General features: G+C 40.7%; 1 protein-coding gene across 1 annotated transcript in view; it reads left to right on the top strand.

Annotated features, from left to right (window-relative positions):
• Nucleotides 1-13,155, top strand: part of dars1 (aspartyl-tRNA synthetase 1) — a 33,226-nt gene that overhangs the window by 17,191 nt on the left and 2,880 nt on the right. The window contains exons 9-14 of the mRNA XM_050049786.1: nt 3,711-3,770; nt 6,876-6,987; nt 8,939-9,073; nt 10,694-10,841; nt 12,265-12,411; nt 12,753-12,795. Coding sequence (XP_049905743.1) covers nt 3,711-3,770; nt 6,876-6,987; nt 8,939-9,073; nt 10,694-10,841; nt 12,265-12,411; nt 12,753-12,795 — 645 coding nt within the window. The remainder of the gene's footprint in view (nt 1-3,710; nt 3,771-6,875; nt 6,988-8,938; nt 9,074-10,693; nt 10,842-12,264; nt 12,412-12,752; nt 12,796-13,155) is intronic.

The following is a 13,155-nucleotide window of genomic DNA, read 5'->3' as shown; positions in this document are numbered from 1 at the left end:
GTGAGGATGAGTGTACAGGTGGATGAGAGGGCATGGAAAGCGCATTTCACCTGATGCTATTTTCTCTGCTGTGCCTACTAATGTGAAGTATTGGCTGACAACCTTGATCTTATTCACTCTTATCAGTGGAGCAATACACCGCAGCTCACACTGATTGAATGACATTAGGTAGGTGATTAATGCCCTTTTAAGGATCCATTATGTGTTTTGGTTTGGCTGGAAAAGAGAAAATCCAACCAGCAACAATCTAGAAGTTTTCGATTGGAATAGACTGTGGTACATTCTCAAGGTGAAACTTTTTTTTTCTGTCAGGTGAAAAGAATCAGCATGTAATGCCAATAAGACAGCTCAGTCTCAGTCAGACAGAAAAAACATCTGTTACTCTGCTCCAGACTCTGCTTTAATTTAAAAAATTCTGACATCAGCCTCACCGTGCGAGACACAGGAACTGACTGTGTGAGAGCCCACTGTCTCACAATGTTCATGATTATCCATGACTATACGTGACAAAAACGTAATAGACAATTAAGCCTTAATGTATCTGTACACTTTATGTTACATTGTTGCATATCCATGTGCGACCTCACTTCGTCCTTCAGAGAGAAAAGGTGTCAGTCAGGACAATAGAGATTCCCGTTTTTGGCAGACTCAAAGATTGGGTAATTAAGCCTGGTTAAATTAAACAAGATCGAGAGCAGAATGGCTCGCGCTGATTAACATCACATTCAGTGAGTAATATCACCTTGTTTGACTCACCCCTTCTCCATGCAAACTGTGATTTCATCCCGCCGTGTTTATAAGAGCCAGCAGCCGAGGTTTAGGGAGCCTTCTGAATTCCAATTAAGGAGATTTGTGCATCAATGCCAGATCATTTAAGAGAATCGTGATGCATTCAAGAAGTCATTATATTTCCCACCCACAGTGTAGGTGGTCATAAATGGTCATTAAAGGGGATCTATTATGCTCATCTTCAGGTTGATACTTGTATATTGGGTTGCTACTGGAACATGTTTACATGCTTTAATGTTCAAAAACACCTGAATTCCCCCTCTGTGTGAAACACTCTTTTAGCACCTGTCGTTTTAAGTCCCCATTCCTTAAATATGCTCACTTTGATCTCATTGGTTAGCAGTTTTCAGTCTTTTGTATCTCTGCATATCTGCACCGTCATTGCAAGTGGGGAACGACTGTAACAACAGTATAGCAGCACATTCTACTGTGAAAAATCAACGATAGAAGCCTCTAAACACAACTGTGTATGTTCCAGCAGGAATATGATCTGAAATCTGGGATAAAGTAACACATCGGCAACCAGGATTATATGTTTCCCCGAGGTTAGCAAATGTAGCAGTGTATATAATGCAAACACTTGCAGTAGCATGCCTGGAGTAGATAGCCATATTAGAGATCCATCACGAGCTGACGCCATCTTGTAGCCAAAGTAGAAAAAATCTTGTTCAGAATCGTCTGAAGCCTGAGGTTTTTGCTTAAGGGATTACATTCACATATGTCTGCCTCATTATTTGAAACTTTGGCCACATTTGATATGAACATCCAACACTGTAACATTATATATGACAGAAAATAAGGAAAAGCATTATAGGTCCTCTTTAAACTTTGAGGCTGCTTTTTTTTTTGGAGCATGAATCACTGGCTTACCCGTGAGTCAGTTCAATTCAGGCGTGATTGGTTGGTGATTTGTATGGCTATTGATGTGTGCAAATACCGAAAAACTTCAATTAATAGCCCGGGCTATTGTTTGTGTAAATCCCTGAAATAAACAGGCTTATATTTGGGGCGGGCCTTTAATTCCTTTCACACCAAACTGTCGCTCAGCAAAGATCAGGAAATATGATCAGATTGTTCATTTAAACCCGTATGAAGACTGCTTGTTTAAAAATAAGGCTTCAGATAATATCAGTTATGAATACTTTTAATCTAGCTCCAACAGCACATCAGAGAGAGAATGAGTTACGGCACTCGAGGATTAGGCATACCGACACAACAACACTTTATCCTGTTAAAACAATACTAATTTTTACAAAAAACACGTTTGATTCTTTTGATCTGAGGCCCCTTACGGACTAGAGGAATTCAAATAAGTTACAGGGTAATTGAGGTATGGACGCATAATCCGAGGTAGCCAACAACCCGGTTTTATACATTCAAAGAACTGATATAAAAATGAACAGCTTGGCAACCAGACCAGGTGTCTGATTGAGACAGGAGATTATTTGTCAAAATGTGCAGCCACACCAAGCTAGTAAAAGGGACTGAGCTTCTAATTGACATTTTACAGCAGCTACTGCATTTGGCTCAGTGTGTTGTCAAAAAAGTTGAAAACATTAACTCTGGGCAGATTAGGAGAACCAGTTGGAGTCTTCAAAGTTGCTGTTGGAAATGCTGCATCACTTTAACAGGTGGATTGATGCTTTAGTAGTGCTCCTGCAGTACTTGAATGTAGTTTTGTGAAGTTTACATACAGCAGATATTTTATCAAGCTGTCCCATCTGTCTCTGGGAAACAGAAATGTTGCTATAATTCCAACTTGTGGTCGGAGAAATATCAAAAATGTGTGGTGGCTGTCTTTGGCTGGCATGTTTGTTTGTGAAGTGAAAATTGTGACCTTGAGAACCAAAATACCTGTTGGCAGAGACATTGAGCTGCATATCAGTGAAAACACATATTTTTCTGAAGAATCTTTCATAGCTCAATTCAAAGTTTTGTCGTGATTACCAATAATGTTGCAGCCACAGCTGTTGGATGCAAGCTTTCCTATTAAGAGATTAAAGCCGTCAGATCAACAACATTTGTAATGGATGCGGGTAAAAGTATTGCCACACCCCAATATTTGCTCTGATATCAAATTTTATATTATCATATTACTTTGTAAATGTATCACAAGGAAAACAATATATGGGTGTCACCATACCAGACACAGCTGAGAGCCGGCCCATGTTTATCCAGTAAGCCAATCTGTGCAGCTGCAGCAGCATCCCAGGTGCTTTCTGCTGGGGATTCAACATGTCAGTCACACACTTACAGCAGCACCTGCCTTCCCGAGAGACACGGGCCTTAACAGCCCTGTCTATCTGACTGTATGCCCATCTAACCTTTTGTCCCTCTGTGTGGGGCTGTTTGGAGCAGGATGTGGCTACACAGGCTATTAGCTCAAACCCCAGCGGGTCCTGAGGAAGCCTGACATCCATGACCCTGGAAGTAGAGGTTCCTCCCGTGATGAAACATTTATACTTTTATTTGTTTTTTTTATTCTTTTCTATTTTATTGCTGTGTTGTCCCACATTGTAGATGTATTTTGCTGCAGTTGACCCCGTAATAGTCACTACAAGGAAGAAAGTAACTGTATTTTTTGCTTGTTGGTGTTAAAGCTTTAGGAGCATGGTTGTTGTACAGTGTTTAAATCAGGAAAAATGGCATGTAGATTATTGTTTTTGCAGGCTGATAGTCTGCCAATAGCTGGTATGTGACCTAGGAATTTTCTACAGAAAATGACTTGTATCAGATGTTTCCTTGTAGTGCCCTCCTTGTGCGATTTGAAAAGCCTCTGAAACGCATTTACACATCACTGGCCACAAACACTCCTGTGAAAAGAGGAGAACAGAGTGGGAGCTGCTAGAACTGCGACATTGTTGAATATTTCATAGTCTGAGGATTTTTGGTGATGTGATAATGTTTTTGTTTGCCCTCAGGAAGGCAGAGCCACAGTCAACCAGGACACCAAGCTGGACAACAGGGTGATTGATCTCAGGGTAAGTTGCTACCAGAGCTGAGGAAAAAACAAGTGGAAAAACACTGAATTTTGTGACATAGCCCGCAGAGTGTCTGCCTCGATGTATCTAATCTCGCAAGTGACATGTTCACATTTGAGGCTTGAGTGGTTCAGGAGTGGTTGTCTGGTGAGATGAAAAAAGGTGTTGGTTTAGATATTTGAGGCAACACCTGTTTAAGTTAGCCTTTTCAGACCTGGTTATTCAGTGTTTCTGTTAAAGTTGTAAGTTTGATTATTCCTATTTAAATATACAAATGCAATAGTTATAATAAAGTTCTTAAATTTCATCTAGTAATATAGGAAGCTTAAAAAATTAAAACAATTAGAGGAGAAATGTTAAGTATTTTTTTTACAATAACAGGAAAGCAGACAACCTCATAAGCTTGTAAAGCAAAGCACTTCACCTTTAAAGTGAAAAAGACATGGCTGTGATTTTAGTGGGTTGATGCTATCAATCCCCTGCAGTGTGGGAGATGTGCTAAACCTATGCCAGCAGCAACAGAGACGGAGCCACAAAGCATCTCATTGTTTTGATCTGTGCCTCCCACGTGTATGATGCAGCAGGCAGGAAGGCACTCACACCACAGCACAGAGCCGCAAAGCTCACGAGCCTCAAAACAACACCTGTTTCTGTAACACTGTGCACTTTGAGCTCATGGACACGGGTCTGTCATCAGTTGGGCTTTTTAGAGCCTCGCGAAGCTGTAAAGTGGTTCCCACACTGGCAGACAGACGCTCCAAAAGGGAACCATAAACCTCCCCCAATAATAATTTAGCTCCTACGGAACTCCCCTTTTAACTTGACCATCCTTAAACATAAGGCGCTAAAACACAGTAGAAAAGTTAACTTCTATCCATTTTAATTTAGCTTATACAAGACAGTTGGAGTCACAGGTTGGCAGTATTTTGGGCAGTCACCCTGACTAGTTAGCTGGAGTTGAGTCGAGTCAAGTCAAAACCTCTGACACAATTACTGTCAACCAGTGGGTCTCAGATTCATTATAATTTAGAAATTACAAGTTTTGGTAGTTTAAAATTTTTCTTCACATAAATAAAAAATGTCCAATTATTATGCATAGTGTTAACGACCAGTTCTGTTTGAATATCACTGTGTCAATCAAGACACAATTGACCAACGTGCTTTGCCACTGTTATCCAGCTAGCTAATGTTCCCTTGGATGCAGTGACACAAAATAGATCCATTTCTAAAACTAAAAAGTGATGTGTGAGACAACCCTGTGCCAGTAAAAGCTCCAAAGCCTGTGATGAGGAACTATCACCTTGATTACAGAAAAAAATTGGATTAATCATTTGTTTTGGTCATAACAGCAGACAGTGGCATAACACATACTTAAAGCCCAGTTTGTTATGTTTCTGATTTATTTGGGAGGGTGTTCCTGAGATTTTTTTAACCGTAAGTAGTGGATCTTTACACACAAAAGGGTGATAAGCACTGCACTAACAGTAGTTCTGCCAGCACCTCAGCATCACAGACATGTAAGAAATACTCTAACTGTACACAAACATCAGCCCAAAGCACAAGAGAACCATGTGCTCAAATGTAAGGGCTTAAACTATCCATTTTTTATGAATCTGCCAGTGATGTTCTCGATTTGTTAGGTCTATAAAATGTGAGAGATTTTTGAAAATCCATACCATGAAGCCCAAGGTGATGTCTTCAAGTTGCTAGTTTTCTGTAAAAAGTCTAAAGAGTTTACTGTGACATGAGAAAAAGAAAAGCAGCAAGTGAATATGTGGCATTTCCCCCTTGGAGTATGGCGTGAGAAATTAATTACTGAAGTAGTTGATTCATGTCAAATTTCAGTGAACAAAGAGAATCCGTTCGTTCAACTGTTGTTAAAATAATTATCAGCCGGCTGACTTACTAGAGAGATGAATAAAGGTGAGCCCAGGAAAGAACTCAGGCGAATATTTGAACTCTGATTTTTGTACTTTGAAACCTGCCTGTGGTGGATCGTCACCACAGGCAGATTTCAAGCCGAGGTACGCCAGGTTTTATAAGTCCCTACTCCCCACACTGTTGGGACACCATCAGACGACGTGCCAGTTTCAGAGAACACTAACTGCCACCCCACACACCCAATTTAACACCTAGAGACATGCTGTAAACAGGAAGTGCTTTCTAATTTCTGAATGTGGTCCTGCACAGACTGGTTTTACATTGGGTTTCCCAGGTTTAACACGGGCCACAGCCCAACGTGTAACACGCAACACAAATGAGTCATACGAGGTTCACATGGTTAATTTGGTTCACTGCTTTTTTAAAGGGTTCTAAAAGTGTTTTTGAAGCCGGAAAGTTTTTCTCCACTTCTTCTTTTTGTCAAGTATTCAGATTGGGACTGAAGGAAAAGTTACAGCCAGACAGCCCTGAGGCATTGTCTGCAGATTAATGAGCATGCCAGTATTTGAACATTATCACCTTTCCATTCCGCAAACTGTTCGTCAGACAAGGCCTATTCAGGGCTGGACAGCCACTAGTAATGGAAAAAAGGGAGAAATGAAGCCTATTAATTAACACAGACCTGTGCATCCTGAATTGAACAGACCAGGGTTTGTCTTCAAGAAGGAGTATAATAACTGGAGTTGAAAGCCAGTCGGGCTAAATTGTAGAAATCTTAAGGTCATCTGAGATGAGTCAGTTGATGAAAGGGAGTGTCCTCTTTTGTTTTTGACATGAAGTTTTGGGGGGATTTTGGGCTTAGGTTTTTTTTACAATAATCTCTTGGTTTAGTTTGAGCTGTTTTTGTCCCCGCCTTGGTTTCAGCATTTACATTTATAATGATAGGTTTGAAGTACCTGGGGCTCTCGCTGGCTTTGAATGCATATCTCGCCCTTTGCCAGCAAATAAATATTTCACCCTTCATGTCGAGAGGAGTTGCATGAACAGAAACTGGCGGTCTTGTTTTCACACATCTGCTATAGTTGTGTAATAAATCCAATGAATCACGCAAAGTGTGGTAATGCCTCTGTGTGTGTGTGTGTGTGTGTGTGTGTGTGTGTGTGTGTGTGTGGCTGTGGCTGTGTGTGTCTGTGTGTGTGTGTGTGTGTGTGTGTCCTCCCAAAGACAACCACCAGCCAGGCCATCTTTCGCCTGCAGTCAGGAGTTTGCCAGCTCTTCAGAGACACCCTCACTAAAAAGGGCTTTGTGGAAATCCAGACCCCCAAAATCATATCAGGTACAAACACGCTCTCTGTCATGTTGATCCTGCCCCATGGTGAAAGTAAGACTAACATGCGTTGAATCATTTTTGATTAGATGCTTCAGTAGAGGCACGCTTGTTTCGATATCGCCACCCACAGGTGTCCCATGAGTCATCGTGTGACAGTTGTAAGGTTGACTTCCTGTATAAACTGTCCTTTTTTTCTCTAGACTGCAATTCATATCAAACTTGAAGCTCAGTTGAAGCTCAAAACAGAACTATTTCAATGAATAACGGAGAGTTTCTGAAGCCAAATACAGTCATGCACATCTGATGTGCAAGCAAACAAAATACAAGAAGGTATAAGAGAGAATTTTTATTGTTTTAGACCTATCAGGATTTTAATCCAGCCCACTGGGAATTCTGATGCATCGACCAACTCTCACATCAGCTCCTCAACTCACATTTCCACCCAGCGCCTTTCTAATTTGACAGGGGAGGCCTTCCTTTAAGCTGGCTCCCAAAAGACCTTATCCCACTTCACTGAAAGAAAAGAAGACTGGAAAGATACGACTTTAAGATTCAAACTGAAATCTTCCCTCTGACATTGAGAAAACACTGTTATTTTTGAGCTTTCCTCGTACAGTGTTTCTCTTATCCTGATATCACTTTCTCAACATCAGATGTGAGAGATGACTTGCTACTCTACATGTATACAATTAACCTTGTGGAAAACCTTTCCACTTTCCAGCTGTAGAGAATGAATTGTTAAAAGCCTTGAGAAAATGCTCAGTAAGGTGTATATGATGTATAATGAAAGTTGTATACTAGTGAATAGAACACGTAGACATAAACGTGTACACTAATCTCCAGCCCTCGGCCTCCCACCTGCCTCTCAGATTTGAAATGTGATGAAACTTGTGACACTCTTAGTTCCTCTTTTCTTCAAGAGCCAATGATATCGACTTAGCCTCACACGACTAAATTCAAAAGTGGCGCGCTTTTATTTTGGCGGCACTTGTAAATCAACACTGTGTGCCCCTTTTTTTTTTTTTTTTTTTTTGCGAAAACCGCATCTTCCTGCCTGCCAACACCCACAGTACACACAGTGAACATTTTGTGCCGTGTGAACCCCCACCCTGCTATTGACGACACGCTAATATCAGATTATAACCTCTGACGTGTGTGCCGAATATGGAACCGCAGATATGTTATGTAAGTTGGCCGGAGCAAGGCCTGTTTGTTTTGAAAAACGTGCGTGGTAGCTCTGTAGTTTTTTTTCTGATGAATAATTTGCATAGTTTTTTTAAATTGATTTTTAATAGAGGCCATTTCATTACAAAGAACTCAACGTGCTTTACATTTAAAAAGATGCATAAAAATATCAAGCAAGTGCAACATGATGGCATAACAATAGTGAAAAACAACACATATTTATACATACCCATAATACCCACATACACAGAGACACTAACAATGTTCATAGCTCTGAGAAAACAGGAAGGTTTTGAGCTTAACTTTAAATTTAGACACAGTTTTTACAGACTGCAGCTTATCGGTCAAAGCATTCTAGGGGACAGGTCCAACTGACTAAAAACATCTTTACCACCCCCTGATCTTATTCTGGGTACAACCTTAAGGCCACTGTCTGAAGACCTGAGAGGTCTGATGGGGGTACAGTGAGTGAGCAGGTCAGAAATGTACTGTGGAGCTGTTCCTGTTGGCCCGAAGCAGTCATAGAAATATTCTTATTTGCAAAAAAAGAGAGAAAAATGACTGTAAGCTTACTCATTAGAGTTCCAACTGAAACATCTACTGAACAGGTGACATATACATCATCATTAGGTGGAGGTGTCTGGGTTTGTGAAGTGAGAAACCTTCAGTTTCCTGCAAAGTGTGTCAGCCCCTGCAGTCAATGGTCATTTTGTGTCGTGGGGCTGTAAAAACCTCATTTCCATATCTAAAAGTTGTTTTTGTCCACTTTCAGCCGCCAGCGAAGGTGGAGCAAACGTCTTCACGGTGTCGTACTTCAAAACCAGCGCCTACCTGGCCCAGTCTCCCCAGCTCTACAAGCAGATGTGCATCTGTGCTGACTTTGACAAGGTCTTCTGTGTGGGTCCAGGTGAGAATGCCTCCCGACTGTCCACTCGCACTCTCATTCACTTATGGCACACGAAATGAAACGAGCGGCGAGAGTGTCGTGAAAAGCGCAGACCCTATTAACTGAGATGACAGTTTGAAAATGGCCGCAAATGCATTTAGATTGTTAAACTTTAACAGACCTCCCTCTGTTGCTCTCACTGTGGTCAGAGCTGCTGTAGGGTTTAGTGTGTTAGTGACACAATGGGACTTGTAAAAGACTTTATGGTGCTGTACTAAGTTTAAGAGACCCCCCCCCCCCAGCTCTTTAGGTAAGCAAACACTGCCCCCATCTGATTGAATACGTACGTAACGAAACAACATGCATGAATACAAAACATTACAAACCTTTCTTTTTGATTTTAAGGTGGAAACATGGATAAACAAGGATAAATAAAACATTTGAGAAAGGGGTGCTCATTCGGTATTCTACTGACTGGACCAAGGTCTTTGTTTGTTTCTTTGTAGCTCCACCGGAGAAATCAAAGGGCTTAAGGTCATCACTGCTTCAAAAGCAACAATGTACTCACCACTGTTGCCTTAGTTACGGTCGCACCTATTCGGCAAGTAAGGAGAATTGGGATCAACTTTCCTCGAAATCCCAGTGGCTAGAAGTACAGTGTTTTTAAATGTTGCTTTCACAGCTATGGTACCACCATCTGAAATCAGCTAAAGAGGTCCATCAGGGAACAAGCAGATGTAAACACAAGGCTGGTCTCATGAGCAGATGTCATATTAGTTATGTTTGGAGTTGTTTTACATTTGTAAATGTATGCTGAGGTCAGGTGCATAAAACTGTAGCTTCTACACTCTGTGTGCATACCAAAGCAGACATATACACAGACAGATTTATAAAGCCATACATATGCATGGCTGCGTTTTATAAATCTTAGTCACTGTGAATTTGTGTGCTTGTGCATGATCCCTTCAGCCATATGTGGGACGCAGACGCACCTTTAATCAACTGCTTGCATGCATATGTAGACACCGCTCCTCCCGTCTGAACACCGGTCAATTAAAAGAGCAAAAAGAAAGAAGCTCAGTTGCACATTAGTGAGACTCTCCAACGTTGCCACAGCACTCATTCCTCTGCACAACCATAATTCACAGCTCTGGCTAATTATATGTAGTGCTCATAATGTTAATTCATCATACAAGTACCTGCAATCAGTGCTCATGTAGTTTCTAGCACTTATCACTGGGAGTTAACGAAGTCCTTCACAATAAAGGAAACAACGAAACGAAGGATAACATTAAAGTTCCTACAGTAACAAATTCTTTGGTTTAAGAAGCATTAGTTTTTCGCCTACTTCTACTCTTCCTACAAGCCTCTCTCTGGTGAAAAAATACTTTTTGATGAAGCACAAAGTTGCATGTTAACACATTGTCCGAACTTTATGAGATTTTAATGCGATAGTGCTAAATTTAGTGGCCAGGTTGTTACCTTGGTGACCCTTTGTACATTTAAGGATTCAGTGCCCCCTGGATAAGATGACACTTAATAAAAGGCAATTTCATTAGAAGATGTATTGCAGCCTGTCATCTCTCCTCTAATTGTGCCTGCTTGGTTCAGACGTTTGATATTAAATCTGCATCATCTCAGTTTTCAGGGCGGAGGACTCCAACACCCACCGTCACTTGACTGAGTTCGTGGGTCTGGATATTGAGATGGCCTTCAGCTACCATTACCACGAAGTGATTGACTCCATCACTGACACCATGGTGCAGATCTTCAAGGGCCTGAGAGACAAGTAAGATTAGGATTCATATACAGCTCTGATTAATAGGTTGACATTTTTGTTTTGACTTTTGAAAAGGTTCTCTCGGTATTTGCTTTACTCGCATCTTCAAGAAGCTGAAGTGACGTTACACAAGAAATTGATGCAAATTTCACCCCATAGAGGCTCAAGTTTTATTTTCCTACTCAACACAAGAGGTGAATTTTGACAGGACCAATTCCTGGGTGGAAATTCAGATCGTGGCAACAAGTCAAAATATTGTATTTCATAACAAAACTACTATATCAACTGTTGAATACATATCAAGTGTCACCCACTGCCGTCAGCTCTGTCGCAAATCTGTTGATGTGGCTTTATTGCCTCCTAGTGGTGTGAACCAGTGCAGCATGTGGAGAGAGCTGTTAAAGTAGAATGAATGGGTAAATAAAAACAGTGGGTAAAGCTCTTTTGGTTTACCCAAAGTTGTTTCTTTCATCCCACTGTCATGGCAGCATGGCTCCGAGACAGCACTGACAGGAAATGACACAAGGAGAGCCTTCTTAGCTGACGCACAGGCTGAATGAATTGAAGATGAATTTTAAAACTTATTCTGCATTTTAGTGGCAGTTTATTTTAACCTATTGCTATTTTTATTTATTTATTTTTTGCTGACATGCTGGGGGTTCTGTAGCCATGCTTGTATTGTTGAAGATAAACATGTAGGGAGATTTGGCTGATGGGCTCAAACATTGAATGGATGGATACATCTCAATTTCTTCACCACTTCATATAAGAACATTTTGAATGCTGAACTAAATGTACGTGGGAAACATTGCTCCAGAGGTCATATTAGGTTTCATGTAGCTGCAGCAACAGCCCCCTTTATAGTGCAAAGGTCAGTCACAATTTGTCAGTTTCAACAACAGCCACTGTTCCTCTTTTTGTTTGTTTGCTTTTGTTCTCATGACTTTCCAGACTGTTCCTCCTTGACGTAATATGTAATTTTGCATGTGCGTCTGACTGATGTTCCAGTACTTCACGCAAAGTTGACTTGCTGTCCCTGGAGATCTGTTAGTTGTCTCATTTTACTTTGAAAATGTATCAAAATAGATGTCTATTTAAAATGTTCATGTTCAGCCCCTTTGTAGGGTGTGATTTAGTCAGCATTGTTTTTTTTACATTTAAATGGGGGTTTTTTTCGACCTCCATTAGCTCTGCTTTGCTCTGATTGTAGAGCATTTTATTGGCCAGCAGGGATGACGTTTGAAATTCAAACACTGTACAAACTGTAAGAGGCCTTTCTTCTAGTATTGCACAAAGTTACCAGCCAGCGTGGGCTGTGACCCTTGTTAGGCTAACTACCAAAGGCAGATTATTTTTCTGGCATCTAGCTGTGTGTGGGCAGGAATTCTGAACCTTGGGTTAGTAGATTTTAATGTGTGTCTGTCTGCATCAGCTTCCAGACAGAGATCCAGACGGTGAACAAGCAGTTCCCCAGTGAGCCTTTCAAATTCCTGGAGCCCACTCTGAGGCTGGAGTACACCGAGGCCTTGGCCATGCTGCGCGAGGCCGGGGTCGAGATGGGAGACGAGGAGGACCTCAGGTCAGAATACATCACACGCCCTGTGTCCCACATCCCACTCATTTTCGTGTCAGATATGAAAGCAGAAATGCATGTAGACACGAGTTTAAAGAGAGGAAATGAAACCTCAGACTAGTAACTCTGCAATATTTTAAATACAAGTCATTCTTGTGATCTTTTTTTTTTGTATTAAATTATTTACAGCACAGTTGAGAAGTGCATAAAAACTGTTTTTTGTTATGTTGTAAAAACACTAGAAGAGAATAAATAATTGTACAATATTTACTTTTAGGCATCACAGGTGGACATGTGACACAATAACACAAAGTTATCAAGTTAATTTCTTTTTGGTTGTTCTGTAGCACACCCAATGAAAAGCTGCTTGGACGTCTTGTCAAGGAAAAGGTATGTTCAAATGCGTTTCATTCATTTAATGTATAATTTAGTGTAAAGAAAAAATAATGAATATTAGTGGTTGGACACTCACTGTGGAAAAAAAAACAGCAATTTGCACCTGTGTGGATGGATATTAAAGTAGTATTAAAGTATTTAAGTATTAAAAGGTCATCTTTTGATGGGTTGCAGCATTAAAAGTCAGCACTTATCAGCTGCCTTCATCAGGTTGCTCCAAAAAACAAGATGATCTAATTATTGACAAAACAATTAATGGATTGATTGAGAAAATAATGGGCAGATTAATTGATGATGAAAACAATCGTTAGTTGCAGCCCTAAAACTGTAGTGGAAAAAAGGAGATACTATTGT

This window comes from Epinephelus moara, chromosome 7 (genome assembly GCF_006386435.1).
Source record: "Epinephelus moara isolate mb chromosome 7, YSFRI_EMoa_1.0, whole genome shotgun sequence".
In the NCBI taxonomy this organism is placed as follows: Eukaryota; Metazoa; Chordata; class Actinopteri; order Perciformes; family Serranidae; genus Epinephelus; species Epinephelus moara.
This window is presented reverse-complemented; position numbering and strand designations above follow the sequence as displayed.